General features: G+C 48.5%; 1 protein-coding gene across 1 annotated transcript in view; it reads left to right on the top strand.

The window, feature by feature from the left end:
• Window positions 1-17,671, top strand: part of LRGUK (leucine rich repeats and guanylate kinase domain containing) — a 103,617-nt gene that overhangs the window by 75,460 nt on the left and 10,486 nt on the right. Inside the window, exons 13-17 of the mRNA XM_073580981.1 lie at window positions 8,753-8,849; window positions 9,047-9,160; window positions 9,260-9,461; window positions 11,787-11,897; window positions 13,093-13,205. Of these exons, the coding sequence (XP_073437082.1) occupies window positions 8,753-8,849; window positions 9,047-9,160; window positions 9,260-9,461; window positions 11,787-11,897; window positions 13,093-13,205 (637 nt within the window). The remainder of the gene's footprint in view (window positions 1-8,752; window positions 8,850-9,046; window positions 9,161-9,259; window positions 9,462-11,786; window positions 11,898-13,092; window positions 13,206-17,671) is intronic.

Raw genomic sequence — 17,671 nt, 5'->3', positions numbered from 1 at the left:
TGAAATGGCAAACTCTGTAAAAACCAAAATTTGTGTCAATCTCAAAACTTTTGGCAATGATTGTACTTCCCTGTTAAAGTGGTTTCCCAACTTAAGTGATGCCGGATCACTAGGAATGGATCTGTGACAGCATGGAATTGCAGTTCATTACAAGTCAAATTCAAAGGAAATATTGCAGTGACAGTTTAGATAACAGCTACCAGCACCACCTTGGCTATAAGGACCTTCTCAAATCTTGTACACATAATTCCAACCAATTGAAAAAAATTGCAGGCGCATGGCATCATTTAAATTTAGTTGCATATATTCTCCATAATATACTTGAATTCAACAAGGCAATATTACGTATCAGACGTTGGTCTGATACGTATGGGGGGCTTTATTGCTTATTTGAACTGCAGCTTTGAAAATACACTTTGAAGTAGAGTAAAATAACTGGGGATTATGTGTTTTATTTAATTTGCTGTTGATTTACAAGAAAGACTAAATTTCTTGAATTGCACGTCGTCGGAGCCCTCTCTAAAATCTAGTTTTGTTCACCAGTGGGTAAAATATAGCCGCACAACAATGCTGTTTATTTTGAAAGAGGCAACCAAACTATTTAGTACAAGTCAAAAATTGTGGCTATACTGTGTATATGTATAATGATTAGTGTTGAGCTTTCCGATACCGCAAGTATCGGGTATCGGCCGATATTTGCCGTATCGGAATTCCGATACCGAGTACCGATACTTTTTTCGTATCGGATACCGGAATCGGAAGTCCAAAATGCAATGAGCCACTTTTGTGGCTCTGATTGGCTGCCGAAATGACGTCATCATGATGCGCTGTCTGTGCGCATCATGATGCGCCGTCAGTTCGGGCCTTCGGGGGGGCTGTGCTGACCGTCCGGGGGTCTGTACCGGCCTGCCGGTGGTCTGTGCAGGCTCCAGGGGGTCTGTGCCGACTGCCTGGGGGTCTACCGGCCTGCCGGGGGGCTGTGCCGGCCTGCCGGTGGTCTGTGCAGGCTCCGGAGGTCTGTACCGGCCTGCCGGGGGGTCTGTGCAGGCTCCGGGGGTCTGTGCCGACTGCCTGGGGGTCTACCGGCCTGCCGGGGGGCTGTGCCGGCCTGCCGGTGGTCTGTGCAGGCTCCGGGGGGCTGTGCCGGCCTGCCGGTGGTCTGTGCAGGCTCCGGGGGGCTGTGCCAGCCTGCCGGTGGTCTGTGCAGGCTCCGGGGGTCTGTGCGGCCTGCCGGGGGGTCTGTGCCGACTGCCCGGGGGGGGGCTGTGCCGGCCTGCCGGTGGTTTGTGCAGGCATCGTCCGATGGGACTACAAGTCCCATCGGGCGATGCCTGCTACCATGACAGTGATTGACACATTAGCCAATGATGGGACAGTAGTAGTCCCATCATCCGGCTAATGTGTTGAATGTAAAAAAAATAAAAAATTTACATGCTACATACATACAACATGCATACTACATATATACTACATGTAACATACATACTACATATATACTAAATGCAACATACATACTACATATATACTACATGCAACATACATACTACATACATGCAACATACGCACTACATGCATACTACATACATGCTACATACTACATGCATACTACATACATACTACATACATGCTACATACATACTACATACATACACTACATGCATGCAACATACATACTACATATATACCACATGCATGCAACATGCATACTACATATATACTGCATATATACTACATGCATGCAACATACATATATACTACATACAATTAGTGTTGCGCGATACCATCCGATACCCTAAAATATCGGATCTGATGGTATCGGCCCGATACGAAAAAAGTATCGCCGATTCCGATACCGGAAGTCCCATGAATGGGACTTCCGGTATCGGAATAAGAAAAACCCTTTTCTCTCCTTGTACAGCCTCTCGGGGGGGTGTACGGACCTTCCGGAGGTCTGTGCGGACTGCCGGGGCTCTGTACCGACTGCCCGGGCGTCTGTACCGGCCTGCCGGGGGGCTGTGCCGGCCTGCGGGTGGTCTGTACCGACTGCCGGGGGCTGTGCCGGCCTGCCGGTGGTCTGTACCGACTGTCCGGGGGTCTGTGCAGGCTGCGGGGGTCTGTACCGGCCTGCCGGTGGTCTGTGCCGACTGCCCCGGGGGTTTGTGCCGACTGCCCGGGGGTCTGTGCGGACTGCCTTGGGTCTGTACCGGCCTGCCGGGGGGGCTGTGCCGACTGCCCGGGGGTCTGTACCGGCCTTCCGGGGGGCTGTGCCGGCCTGCCGGTGGTCTGTGCCGACTGCCCGGGGGTCTGTGCGGACTGCCGTGGCTCTGTACCAGCCTGCCGAGGGGCTGTGCTGGCCTGCCGGGGGTCTGTGCCGACTGCCCGGGGGTCTGTGCCGACTGCCCGGGGGTCTGTGCCGACTGCCCGGGGGTCTTTGCGGACTGCCGTGGGTCTGTACCGGCCTGCCGGGGGGCTGTGCTGGCCTGCCGGTGGTCTGTACCGACTGTCTGGGGGTCTGAGCGGCCTGCCGGGGGTCTGTACTGGCCTGCCGGGGGTCTGTACCGGCCTGCCGGGGGGCTGTGCTGGCCTGCCGGTGGTCTATACCGACTGTCCGGGGGTCTGAGCAGGCTACGGGGGTCTGTGCAGGATTGTCCGATGGGACTACAAGTCCCATCGGGCGATGACTGCTACCATGACGGTGATTGACACATTAGCCAATGATGGGACAGTAGTAGTCCCATCATCCGGCTAATGTGTTGAATGTACAAAAAAAAAAAAATCCCTGCTACATACATACTACATGCTACATACATGCTACATACATACTACATGCTACATACATACTACATACAAGCTACATACATGCAACATATATACTACATACATACTACATGCTACATACATGCTACATACATGCAACATACATACTGCATATATACCACATGCATGTATGTTACATGTAGTATATATAGTATATATGTAGTATGCATGTTGCATGCATGTAGTATATATGTAGTATGCATGTTGCATGCATGTAGTATATATGTAGTATATATGTATGTTGCATGCATGTTTCATGTAGTATGCATGTATGTTGCATGCATGTAGTATGTATGTAGCATGTATGTAGCATGTAGTATGTATTTTTATTTTTTTTTACATTCAACACATAGGCCGGATGATGGGAATACTACTGTCCCATCATTGGCTAATGTGTCAATCACCATCATGGTAGCAGGCATCGCCCGATGGGACTTGTAGTCCCATCGGACGATCCTGCACAGACCCCCGCAGCCTGCTCAAACCCCCGGACAGTCGGTATAGACCACCGGCAGGCCAGCACAGCCCCCCGGCAGGCCGGTACAGACCCCCGGCAGGCCAGTACAGACCCCCGGCAGGCCGCTCAGACCCCCGGACAGTCGGTACAGACCACCGGCAGGCCAGCACAGCCCCCTGGCAGGCCGGTACAGACCCACGGCAGTCGGCACAGACCCCCGGGCAGTCGGCACAGACCACCGGCAGGCCGGTACAGACCCACGGCAGTCCGCAAAGATCCCCTGGGCAGTCGGCACAGACCCCGGGCAGTCGGCACAGACCACCGGCAGGCCGGTACAGACCCACGGCAGTCGGCACAGATCACCGGCAGGCCGGCACAGCCCCCCGGAAGGCAGGTACAGACCCCCAGGCAGTCGGCACAGCCCCCCGGCAGGCCGGTACAGCCCCCCGGCAGGCCGGTACAGCCCCACGGCAGTCCGCACAGACCCCCGGGCAGTCGGCACAGACCACCGGCAGGCCAGCACAGCCCCCCGGAAGGCTGGTACAGCCCCCCGGGCAGTCGGCACAGTATATGTGGTATATATGTAGTATGCATGCATGTAGTATATATGTGGTATATATGTAGTATGCATGTTGCATGCATGTGGTATATATGCAGTATGTATGTATGTTGCATGCATGTAGTATATATGTTGTATGTAGCATGTAGTATGTATGTAGTATGTATGTAGCATGTAGTATGTATGTAGTATGTATGTAGCATGTAGTATGTATGTAGTATGTATTTTTTTTTTTTTTACATTCAACACATAGGCCGGATGATGGGACTACTACTGTCCCATCATTGGCTAATGTGTCAATCACCGTCATGGTAGCAGGCATCGCCCGATGGGACGATGCCTGCACAGACCCCCGCAACCTGCACAGCCCCCCGGCAGGCCGGTACAGACCACCAGCGGGCCGGTACAGACCCCCGGCAGGCCGCTCAGGCCCACGGACAGTCGGTACAGACCACCGGCAGGCCGGTACAGACCCACGGCAGTCCGCACAGACCCCCGGGCAGTCGGCACAAACCCCCGGGCAGTCGGCACAGCCCCCCGGAAGGCCGGTACATCCCCCTGGGCAGTCGGCACAGCCCCCCGGCAGGCCAGCACAGCCCCCCGGCAGGCCGGCACAGCCCCCCGGCAGGCCGGTACAGACACCCGGCAGTCGGCTCAGACCCCCGGACAGTCGGTACAGACCACTGGCAGGCCGGCACAGCCCCCCGGCAGGCCGGTACAGACCCCCGCAGCCTGCCCAGATCCCCGGACAGTCGGCACAGCCCCCCGGCAGGCCGGCACAGCCCCCCGGCAGGCCGGCACAGCCCCCCGGCAGGCCGGTACAGACACCCGGCAGTCGGCTCAGACCCCCGGACAGTCGGTACAGACCACCGGCAGGCCGGCACAGCCCCCCGGCAGGCCGGTACAGACCCCTGCAGCCTGCACAGACCCCCGGACAGTCGGCACAGCCCCCCGGCAGGCCGGTACAGACCCACGGCAGTCCGCACAAACCCCCGGGCAGTCGGCACAGACCACCGGCAGGCCGGCACGGCCCCCCGGCAGGCCGGTATAGACCCCCGGCAGTCCGCTCAGACCCCCGGACAGTCGGTACAGACCACCGGCAGGCCGGCACAGCCCCCCGGCAGGCCGGTACAGACCCTTGGACAGTCAGCACAGACCCCCGGTATATATGTAGTATGCATGTTGCATGCATGTAGTATATATGTGGTATATATGTAGTATGCATGTTGCATGCATGTGGTATATATGCAGTATGTATGTATGTTGCATGCATGTGGTATATATGCAGTATGTATGTATGTTGCATGTATGTAGCATGTAGTATGTATGTAGTATATATGTTGCATGTATGTAGCTTGTATGTAGTATGTATGTAGCATGTATGTAGCATGTAGTATGTATGTAGCATGTACTGTATGTAGTAGGGATTTTTTTTTTTTTTTTTTGTACATTCAACACATTAGTCGGATGATGGGACTACTTCTGTCCCATCATTGGCTAATGTGTCAATCGCCGTCATGGAAGCAGGCATCGCCCGATGGGACTTGTAGTCCCATCGGACGATCCTGCACAGGCCCCCGCAGCCTGCTCAGAACCCCGGACAGTCGGCACAGCCCCCCGGCAGGCCAGCACAGCCCCCCGGTAGGCCGGTACAGACCCCCGGGCAGTCGGCACAGCCCCCCGGACAGTCGGCACAGCCCCCCGGACAGTCGGCACAGCCCCCCGGCAGGCCAGCACAGCTCCCCGGTAGGCCGGTACAGACCCCCGGCAGTCGGCACAGACCCCCGGGCAGTCGGCACAGACCCCTGGAAGGCCAGCACAGCCCCCCGGTAGGCCGGTACAGACCCCCGGCAGTCGGCACAGACCCCCGGGCAGTCGGCACAGACCCCCGGACAGTCGGCACAGCCCCCCCGGCAGGCCGGCACAGCCCCCGGCAGGCCAGCACAGCTCCCCGGTAGGCCGGTACAGACCCCCGGCAGTCCGCTCAGACCCCCGGACAGTCGGTACAGACCACCGGCAGGCCGGCACAGCCCCCCGGCAGGCCAGCACAGCTCCCCGGTAGGCCGGTACAGACCCCCGGCAGTCCGCTCAGACCCCCGGACAGTCGGTACAGACCACCGGCAGGCCGGCACAGCCCCCCGGCAGGCCAGCACAGCTCCCCGGCAGTCGGCACAGACCCCCGGGCAGTCGGCACAGACCCCTGGAAGGCCAGCACAGCCCCCCGGTAGGCCGGTACAGACCCCCGGCAGTCCGAACAGACCCCCGGGCAGTCCGCTCAGACCCCCGGACAGTCGGTACAGACCACCGGCAGGCCGGCACAGCCCCCCGGCAGGCCAGCACAGCTCCCCGGTAGGCCGGTACAGACTCCCGGCAGTCCGCTCAGACCCCCGGACAGTCGGTACAGACCACCGGCAGGCCGGCACAGCCCCCCGGCAGGCCGCTCAGACCCCCGGACAGTCGGTACAGACCACCGGCAGGCCAGCACAGCCCCCCGGCAGGCCGGTACAGACCCTCGGACAGTCGGAACAGACCCCCGGTATATATGTAGTATGCATGTTGCATGCATGTGGTATATATGCAGTATGTATGTACGTTGCATGTATGTAGCATGTATGTAGCATGTAGTATATATGTTGCATGTATGTAGCTTGTATGTAGTATGTATGTAGCATGTATGTAGCATGTATGTAGCATGTAATATGTATGTAGCATGTAGTATGTATGTAGCATGTATGTAGTAGGGATTTTTTTTTTTTTTGTACATTCAACACATTAGCCGGATGATGGGACTAGTACTGTCCCATCATTGGCTAATGTGTCAGTCACCGTCATGGTAGCAGGCATCGCCCGATGGGACTTGTAGTCCCATTGGACGATCCTGCACAGACCCCCGCAGCCTTCTCAGACCCCCGGACAGTCGGTACAGACCACCGGCAGGCCGGCACAGCCCCCCGGCAGGCCGGTACAGATCCCCGGGCAGTCGGCACAGACCACCGGGAGGCCGGTACGGACCCCCGGCTGTCCGCTCAGACCCCCGGGCAGTCGGCACAGACCCCCGGCAGGCCGGTACAGAACCCCGGGCAGTCGGCATAGACCCCCCCCTCCGGAAGGCCCGAACTAACGGCGCATCATGATGCGCACAGACTGCGCATCATGATGACGTCATTTCGGCAGCCAATCAGAGCCACAGCAGTGGCTCTTTGCATTATGGGAACTTCCGATTACGATATCCGATATTGTAAAAATATCGGTACTCGGTATCGGAATTCCGATACAGCGAATATCGGCCGATACCCGATATTTGCAGTACCGGAATGCTCAACACTACATACAATACATACATATAGACATACAGTACATATAACATAGAGTACATACTCACCGTCACTTGTCACTTTGATCCCCGAAGCCATTGTCGCCTGAGGAATAAATATCAAATAAAAAACCACCAATATACTTACCCCGATCCGCAGAAGTCCACGAGGGTCCCACGTCGATCTTGCGTGGAGAACAGCAGCATCAGCTGATGCTACCATTCTCTACCAGCTCCAGGAATACAATGACGGAAGGTAGGTATCCTTCCGCACTGTATTCCTCCACCACTGAAAAAAAAAGTCCCTAGTCTCACTTTATGGCAAAAGCGTGGGAACTTTCTCACGCAGCAATGGCATAAAGTGAGACTAGGGACTTTTTTTTACAGTGGTGGAGGAATACAGTGCGGAAGGATACCTACCTTCCGTCATTGTATTCCTGGAGCTGGTAGAGAACGGTAGCATCAGCTGTTCTCCACGCAAGATCGACGTGGGACCCTCGTGGACTTCTGCGGATCGGGGTAAGTATATTGGTGTTTTTTTATTTTGATATTTATTCCTCAGGCGACAATGGCTTTGGGGATCAAAGTGACAAGTGACGGTGAGTATGTACTCTATGTTATATGTACTGTATGTCTATATGTATGTATTGTATGTAGTATATATGTATGTTGCATGCATGTAGTATGTAGCATGTATGTAGTATGTATGTAGTATGCATGTAGTATGTAGCATGTATGTAGTATGTATGTTGCATGTATGTAGCATGTAGTATATATGTAGTATGTATGTTACATGTAGTATATATGTAGTATGTATGTTGCATGCATGTAGTATATATGTTGTATGTATGTTGCATGCATGTAGTATATGTATTATGTATGTAGCATGTATGTAGTATGTAGCATGTATGTTGCATGTAGTATATATGTAGTATGTATGTTACATGTAGTATATATGTAGTATGCATGTTGCATGCATGTAGTATATATGTTGTATGTATGTTGCATGCATGTAGTATATATGTATTATGTATTTAGTATGTATGTAGCATGTATGTAGTATGTAGCATGTATTTTTTTTTTTTTTTACATTCAACACATTAGCCGGATGATGGGACTACTACTGTCCCATCATTGGCTAATGTGTCAATCACTGTCATGGTAGCAGGCATCGCCCGATGGGACTTGTAGTCCCATCGGACGATGCCTGCACAGACCACCGGCAGGCCGGCACAGCCCCCCCGGGCAGTCGGCACCGACCCCCCGGGCAGTCGGCACAGACCCCCGGAGCCTGCACAGACCACCGGCAGGCCGCACAGCCCCCCGAAAGGCCCGTACAGACCCCAGAGAGGCTGTACAAGGCAAAAATAGGGTTTTTCTTATTCCGATACCGGAAGTCCCATAGACTTGAATGGGACTTCCGGTATCGGAATCGGCGATACCCGATATTTTTTTTAGATCGGCCGATCCATTCCGATCCGATACTTTTAAGTATCGGACGGTATCGCTCAACACTAATAATGATCAATCTGCATAATAGCTATATGTATTTTTATGGGTAATTTGTCATTCAGATTAGCAGTATTATTATTTCTTTACATTTCAGGCCCTGTCATACAACTAGAAATCCGTACTTTGGAGAAGAAAAGCGATTTGATTACCATTTTGTCACGCCGGAGACGTTTGATGAAATGACTTGCTCTGTAAGAAAATATCAAGTATTAATATACACTTCAAAGCAGTGCATCTCCGAGGGTCTTGGATATCTCACATGGTCACTTGTGTCTCTACACACCAAAGGGCCAATGTACTGGATTTTACAAACCTGCTAAATGTGGCATTTGTTGCTATCCAAGAGCCAAGCGTATTGTGTGTTGTCTCACATCTCCTCTTATTTTAGGGTCAGTTTCTCCTAACCATGAAATACAGTGGACACTACTATGGACTGAGTAGAGAGGCTGTAGAATCTGTTGCGAGAGAAGGTCTTGCCTGCTGCACGCACTTGGAAATCGAGGTATGTCCAACTACAGCGCCAACTGCAGACTTTCAGAGCAGATTTTTATTATTTTATGCACCTTCTTATCTTGTTTGTGAATTGTCTTTTTGTCTTTAGGGTGTTAGGAGTTTGAAGAATTCTTATTTTGAACCACGCTGTATTTTGCTTTTGCCAATGAACAAGGAGAAGTATGAAGGCTGGTTGAGAAGAAAGGGCTTGTTCTCTAGACCTGAAATAGATGTTGCAGTGTCCAGAGTTGATATGTACATGAATATACACCAAGATCACCCTGGCTTCTTTGATGCCATTATTAATATTGGTAAGGAGCAATGTTATGTTGAGCCTATTTAAGAATCATGTGGCACCTTTTACAATTTTTAGTTCTTATTTCTGTGTGTCATTTTATTAGTCTTTTTCCCTATCAAATGACTAGAGGAAAAGAAGAAAAATTACTAATTCATGTATGACAAAATCAGCTACTGGTATAGTGTTTGCCCATACTTCACACTCTATCACAGTTTATATATACAGTGGGTACGGAAAGTATTCATACCCCTTTAAATTTTTCACTCTTTGTTTCATTGCAGTCATTTGGTAAATCCAAAAAAGTTATTTTTTTTTCTCATTAATGTACATTCTGCACCCATATGTTAACGGAAAAAAAACGAAATGTAGAAATTTTTGCAAATGTAGTAAAAAATAAAAATTGAAATATCACACTGTCATATGTATTCAGACCCTTTGCTCAGACACTCATATTTAAGTCACTTGCTGTCCATTTCCTTGTGATCCTCCTTTAGATGGTTCTACTTCTTCATTGGAGTCCAGCTGTGTTTAATTAAACTGATAGGACTTGATTTGTAAAGGCACACACCTGTATATATAAGACTGCACAGCTCAAAGTGCATGTCAGACCAAATGAGAATCATGAGGTCAAAGGAAATGGCCAATGAGCTCAGAGACAGAATTGTGGCAAGGCACAGATCTGGCCAAGGTTACAAAAGAATTTCTGCAGAAGACCTCCAGAAGTCCTCCTAGACATGACCATCCAGCCAAACTGAGCAATCCTGGGAGAAGAGACTTGGAGAGAGAGGTAAAGAAGATCCCCAAGATCCACAGATGCAGTAGGGAGATGGGAGAATGTTCCACAGAGTCAAATATCACTGCAGCCCTCCACCAGTTGGGCCTTTATGGCAGAGAGGCCCGACGGAAGCCTCTCCTCAGTGCCAGACATATGAAAGCCCGTATAGAGTTTACTAATAAACACATGAAGGACTTCCAGACTATGATAAATAAGATTCTCTGGTCTGATGAAACAAAGATAGAACTTTCTGGTGATAATTCTAAGCAGTATGTGTGGAGAAAACCAGGCACTGCCCATCACCTGCCCAATACAATCCCAACAGTGAAACATGGTGGTGGCAGCATCATGCTATGGGGGTGTTTTTTTAGCTGCAGGGACAGGATGACTGGTTGCAATTGAAGAAAACATGAATGCAGCTAAGTACAGAGATATCCTGGATGAAAATCTCTTCCAGAGTGCTCTGGACCTCAGACTTGGCCGAAGGTTCACTTTCTAACAAGACAATGACCTTAAGCACACAGCTGAAATAACAAACAAGTGGCTTCAGAACAACTCTGTGACCATTCTTGACTGGCCCAGCCAGAGCCCTGACCTAAACCCAATTGAGCATCTCTGGAGAGACCTGAAAATGGCTGTCCACCAACGTTCACAATCCAACCTGATGGAACTCAAGAGGATCTGCAAGGAAGAATGGCAGAGGATCGCCAAATGCAGTTGTAAAAAACTTGTTGCATCATTCCCAAGAAGACTCATGGCTATGCTAACTCCAAAGGGTGATTCTACTAAATACTGAGCAAAGGATCTGAATAGTTATGACTATGTGATATTTCAGTTTTTCTTTTTTAATAAATTTGCAAAAATTTCTACATTTGTTTTTTTTTTCAGTCAATATGGGGTGCAGAGTGTACATTAATGGGAAAAAATGATCTTTTTTGAATTTACCAAATGGCTGCAATGAAACAGAGTGAAAAATTTAATGGGGTCTGAATACTTTCCTTACACACTGTATATGATTTTTACTTGAATACTTAGTAACTTTATAAATATGCAGCTTTACTTTGCTTGCTCTGTAAATTTATGGCCAATGTCTGACACATACCGTATATACTCATGTATAAGCTGAATTTTTCAGCCCATTTTTTTGTGCTGAAAATGACCCCTCGACTTATACACGAGTCACGATCCGAGAAAGTCGGCGGGAGAACAACGGGTAAGAGACAGGAGCCGGCAGGGAGCGGCGGAACAGCGGGTAAGAGACAGGAGCCTGCGGGGGAGTGGCAGCGGAGCTGCGGGTCACACAGCCAGGAGCCGGCGTGGCTAAAGCCTGTGTTATAGCGCACAGTGCCAGCCGCAGCCGTCAGCTTCCAGCACACATACTTACCTTCCTGCGCACCTTTGGTGAGTTGGTGACACTGCATCTTGTTCCGGGCACCGGCGCCAGCAGCTCTCTTCCAACCGAGGGGTCACGTGGTACCGTTTATTAAGGTAATGAATTTCTTCAATGTTTGTAAGAATGTAAAAATAATCTGCTTTATCTGTTTTTTTTTTTTTTTTTTACAGACGATTTAGATGAAGCCTATAGCAAGTTAAGAGTGTTGGTAAAAGAATATCTTGGCCTGATAGAACCAGCAGTGTCTATAGAGAGTTCTGGCACAGCAAAATCTGCAACTGGTTAGTTTGTTTTAAGGGTGTTCTGCGATTCCAACTTGTTAGGAGTACCTTTTGACAATAATCAGATCACTAAATCCCTGATTAATAATTTGCATTTTTTAAGTGCTTTTTCTTTTTTTTTGTCCCGTGGTATTCCTTGCCATTTTTTCTGCCAAATTATTCAAAAACGTGTGAGTTGACGACTTTTGAATGGAATCAAGGATTCTCTTTTTTTGTTTGGATGATTTTTTTTTAGTAGTGTTTTAGAGCAAAAAGTCATATATGATCCTTCAAAAAGTCTTGCGTTAATCTTCAGATGTGCAAAAATAAAATCAGACAGATTTTGTACTCCAGTACTAGAGTGAAAATCGGAGTCACGGATCAAAATTACCCATATAAGTCTAAGGGTCCGTGAAATTCAGGGATGGCTTCAGTATACAGTCCATGTCCATGATTAACATTATAATGAATAAGAGAAACTTTGCAGTTTATTTGTTTTTACATATGTGAAAAATCACTGATGAAACACTGATGATAAAAACTAAAACTCGGACCAAGCACTACTGAAAATCGGATGAAAAAAAACTTGGACCATTTTTTGCATGTGAGGACAATCAGGGATGTCTGAGACCATAGTGTTCAGTTTAATGATAAGCGGCTATTCAGGATTAGAATAGAATTAGAATAGACTAGCTTGGCCCGGGTGAAATTTTCGCACATTGGTCGTCGGGGGCGCATACATTTCAGAAAAAGCAAGCTGGTCAAATGTAAATGTATTTCATGAGCTGATGAACACAGACAAGTATTTTATATATGTGGATTGGTAATACAATAAATTGTTTTGATAAGTAGAGGGCAAAAAATGTTTTCCGGTTGAGGTGCCACCTGCAGGTAATTTTTCCTTACTGCAGGTTTATGAAAATTAATGTTTAAACTGTATTTTATGATCAAATTGTGGATGTGTGGTTTGTTTGGCTATTTTCTTGCTGAAGGGGGCAAGTTTACCTTTCAAATGGTGTATTATTTGTGTGTTTGGGTGCAGTATGAACGGGGATACAAAAGAATCACCGAAAAATAGTGTTTAGAAATAATAGAAAAGATTCTTTCAAAAAGAACGCCACATCTGTCCATGTGTAGTGTCTGTTAATCTAGCCCAAATACTGGAAAATGCTGTTTTGCTGTATAATATACATATAGAGTTGCATTCTTTTTCTAGAATTTGGGAAGCCACTTACTGGATCTTCACAAAACCATGAGTTTCAGGATTCTGCTGCAAGAAACTATTCTTCGAAAATATTTGTAAAAGTGTCACCCCAGAAGACACCCGCCGTAAGAACATCTTTCTGCATTTATAATGTAGACGTGTAGAAACTTTATAAGACTTACTGTATTTTTTGGATTATAAGACGCTCTGGATAATAAGACACACCCGAAATTTTGAGGAGAAAAATAGGATTTTTTTTTTTTAATAAAATGGTGGTGCTTCTTATAATCCATGTGTCTTATTGCTTACCGGGGGTGGTGGCTGCAGTGAAGCGGGGTCCCAGGGTTGCTGCTGGAGGAGGCAGGAGTGTGGTGATGCTGCAGGCTGGGATGAGGGGGTGTTCTGATGTGCGGCATGCCATTGCAGGTGTCTGGTGCAGCTGTGGGTATATCTGATGCTGTGGGTGCCTGGCGGTGCTGCTGCGGTGCCCAGTGGTGCTGCCCGGTGCTGCTGTGGGTGGCTCCGGTGCTGTCAGGGCTCTGCCGACATTTTGCGAAAGGCTAGAGCCCCGGAAGTTCCATGGTTTCCTGTGCGGTGGACTCCGGGAAAGTGGCTGCCGTGGATGGCGCATGCGCAGATGGAGATCTCGGCACCAAGATCTCCATCTGCGGATGCGCCGCCCCCGGCGGTCATTTTCCCGGAGTCCACCCCACAGGAAACCATGGAATTTCATAAAATGTCTGCAGAGCCCCGGCAGCACCGGATAGCACCGCCGGACACCCCCACAGTGCTGGACACCCCCGTAGGACCGCCGGACACCCCCTCATCCCAGTCTGCAGCAACTGTAGCGGTAAGGTATATACGCATTATAAGATGCAAAAAATAGTAGAAAAGAACGGCACTCACCGGGTGGTGTAGTCAAGGCTTTATTATAAAAGCATATCAGCGGGAGAACGGGTGCAAAAAGGAGATAGCAAAAACGATTGTTTTGCGCTGCAAAGGCGTTTCCACAGGTTACACCTGGACTTTGTATTGCATTATAAGATGCACCCCCATTTTCCCCTCAAATTTGGGGGGAAAAAAGTGCGTCTTATAATGCGAAAAATACGGTATTTGTTTTTTAAATAAGAGTTGTCTTAATGTTCTCAACAGATATCATAGAGAAAGTACAGTACTATGTATGTTAGTGATGTTTTACAAGAAATGCAGTGCAGATTAGAGAGTATTCGTCATCTGCAGATCTGTCACCAGATTTCACAATGTAAACTGTATACATTTCTAAATGGCTTTCTAGGACTTTAACCCCTTCCTGACATCCGACGTACTATCCCGTCCACGGTACCCGGGCCCGTATGACCGTGGACGGGATAGTACGTCTACCGCGATCAGCGGCGCCCACATGGTGAGCGCCGCTGATCGCGGCCAGGTGTCAGCTGATTATCACAGCTGACACCCGGCACAATGTGTCAGGGGCAGTCACGGACCGCCCCCGACATGTTAACCCCTTGCACACCGCGATCAAACATGATCGCGGTGTACCGGGGGTTAAAGGGAAGCATCGGCAGGGAGGGGGCTCCCTCCGTGCTTCCCTGAGCCCCCCACGGCAGCGCAATGTGCAGCGCTGCTGCGGGGGGCTCCTTTCCTCCAGGCCCCCGAATCCAAGATGGCGACGGGGGCCTTCGGGGGCCTGAGGAAGCTGGCTTCCTCAGTGCCTGCAAAGCGCAGGCATGAGGAAGCCTTTTGCAGTGCCTGTGTCAGATCGCTGATCTGTCACAGTGATCTGTGATGTGACAGATCAGCGATCTGTCACAGGACAGTGATGTCCCACCTGGGAATATTTAATAAAGTTAAAAAAAAAATAAAAAAAGTGTTAAAATAATTAAAAAAAAATCGCCAAATAAATTAGAAAAAAAAAAAAATATTCCCCCAATAAATCCATTTTTTGGAAATAATAAAAAAAAAAACAATAAAAGTACACATATTAGGTATCGCCGCGTCCGTAATGACCCGCCCTATAAACCTGTCCCATTAGTTAACCCCTTTAGCGAACCCCTTAAAAAATAAAAATAAAAAACGAAGCAAAAAATAATGATTTATTATCATACCGCCAAACAAAAAGTGTAATAACGCGCGATCAAAAAGACGCATATAAATATCCATGGTACCGCTGAAAACGTCATCTTGTCCCACAAAAAACGAGCCGCCACACAGCATCATCAGCGAAAAATTAAAAAAGTTATAGCTCGCAGAATAAAGCGATGCAAAAATAATTATTTTTTATATAAAATAGTTTTCATTGCATAAAACCGACAAAAACATAAAAAAACGACCTAAATGAGGTATCGCTGTAACCGTACTGACCCAAAGAATAAAACCGCTTTATCAATTTTACCGCACGCGGAACAGTGTAAACGCACCCCCCCAAAAGAAATTCATGAAATGCTGGTTTTTGTTCATTCTGCGTCCCAAAAATAGGAATAAAAAGCGATCAAAAAATGTCATGTGCCCAAAAATGGTACCAATAAAAACGTCAACTCGTCCCGCAAAAAATAAGACCTCACATGACTCAGTGGGTCAAAATACGGAAAAATTATAGCTCTCAAAATGTGGTGATGCAAAAACTATTTTACAATAAAAAGCGTCTTTTAGCGTATGACAGCTGCCAAATATAAAAACCGCCATAAATAGTAAATCAAACCCCCCGATATCACCCCCTTAGGTAGGGAAAAATAATAAAATTAAAAAAAAAGTATTTATCTCCATTTTCCCGTTAGGGTAAGGCTGTGTGCACACGCTGCGGATTAGGTGCGGATTCATCCGCGCGGATTTTGTAAAATCCGCAGGTCAAAAGACCTGCGGTTTTACCTGCGGATTGCTCTGCGGTTTTGTCCTGCGGTTTTTCATCTCCTCAATAGAGGAGATGGCAAACCGCAGGAGAATCCGCAGAAAGAATTGACATGTCAATTCTTTCTGCGGATTGAAAACCGCAGATAATCCGCGTGGAAAATTCCGCACCGTCTGCACTGCGGTTTTTGATTCCCATAGGGAATCATGGTACTGTACACCGCAGCAGAAACTGCTGCGGGTCCGCAGCAGCCAAAACCGCTGCGGAACCGCAGCAAAATCTGCAGCGTGTGCACACAGCCTTAGGGTTAGGGCTAGGGTTAGGGCTAGGGTTAGGGCTAGGGTTAGGGTTAGGGCTAGGGTTAGGGCTCAGATTAGGGTTAGGGGTGTGTTGGGGTTAGGGTTGGAGTTATAATTGGGGGTTTCCACTGTTTGGGCACATCATGGGCTCTCCAAATGCAACATGGCGTCTGATCTCAATTCCAGCCAATTCTGAGTTGAAAAAGTCAAATGGTGCTCCTTCCCTTCCAAGCTCTGCCATGCGCCCAAACAGTGTTTTACCCCCACATGTAGGGTATCAGCCTACTCAGGACAAATTGCAAAACAATTTTTGGGGTCCAATTTCTCCTGTTACCCTTAGGAAAATAAAAAATTGGGGGCAAAAATATCATTTTTGTGGAAAAAAATGATTTTTTTATTTTCACGTCCGAGTGTTATAAACTTCTGTGAAGCACTTGGGGGTTCAAAGTGCTCACCACACATCTAAATAAGTTCCGTGGGGGGTCTAGTGTCCAAAATGGGGTCACTTGTGGGGAGTTTCAATAGTTTAGGTACATCAGGGGCTCTCCAAACGCACATGACACCCGCAGACCATTCCATCAAAGTCTGCATTCCAAAACGTCACTGCTTCCCTTCCGAGCCCCGACGTGTGTCCATACAGTAGTTTTCTCCCACATATGGGGTGTCAGCGTACTCAGGCCAAATTGGACAACAACTTTTGGGGGTCCAATTTCTCCTGTTACCCTTGGGAAAATGAAAAAATTGGGGACTAATTGATCATGTTTCTGGAAAAAATACGATTTTTTTATTTTCATGCCCTGGCATTATAAACTTCAGTGAAGCCCTTGGGGGTTCAAAGTGCTCACCTCACATCTAGATAAGTTCCTTAGTGGGTCTAGTTTTCAAAATGGGGTCATTTGTGGGGGGTTTCCACTGTTTAGGTACATTAGGGGCTTTCCAAAGGCAACATGACACCCGCAGACCATTCCATCAAAGTCTGCATTCCAAAACGTCACTACTTCCCTTCCGAGCCCCGACGTGTGCCCATACAGTAGTTTTCTCCCACATATGAGGTATCAGCATACTCAGGACAAATTGGACAACAACTTTTGGGGTCCAATTTCTCCTGGTACCCTTGGGAAAATAAAAAAATGGTGACTAAAAGATCATGTTTGTGGAAAAAATACGAATTTTTTATTTTCACGCCCGGGCGTTATAAACTTCTGTGAAGCACTGGGGGGTCAAAGTGCTCACCACACATCTAGATAAGTTCCTTGGGGGGTCTAGTTTACAAAATGGTGTCATTTGTGGGGGGTTTCCACTGTTTAGGTACATTAGGGGCTCTCCAAAGGCAACATGACACCCGCAGACCATTCCATCAAAGTCTGCATTCCAAAACGTCACTACTTCCCTTCCGAGCCCCGACGTGTGCCCATACAGTAGTTTTCTCCCACATATGGGGTATCAG

The sequence above is a fragment of the Dendrobates tinctorius genome, unplaced genomic scaffold (assembly GCF_039654945.1).
Source record: "Dendrobates tinctorius isolate UK_male_01 unplaced genomic scaffold, ASM3965494v1 ptg000066l, whole genome shotgun sequence".
Classification (NCBI taxonomy): Eukaryota; Metazoa; Chordata; class Amphibia; order Anura; family Dendrobatidae; genus Dendrobates; species Dendrobates tinctorius.
This window is presented reverse-complemented; position numbering and strand designations above follow the sequence as displayed.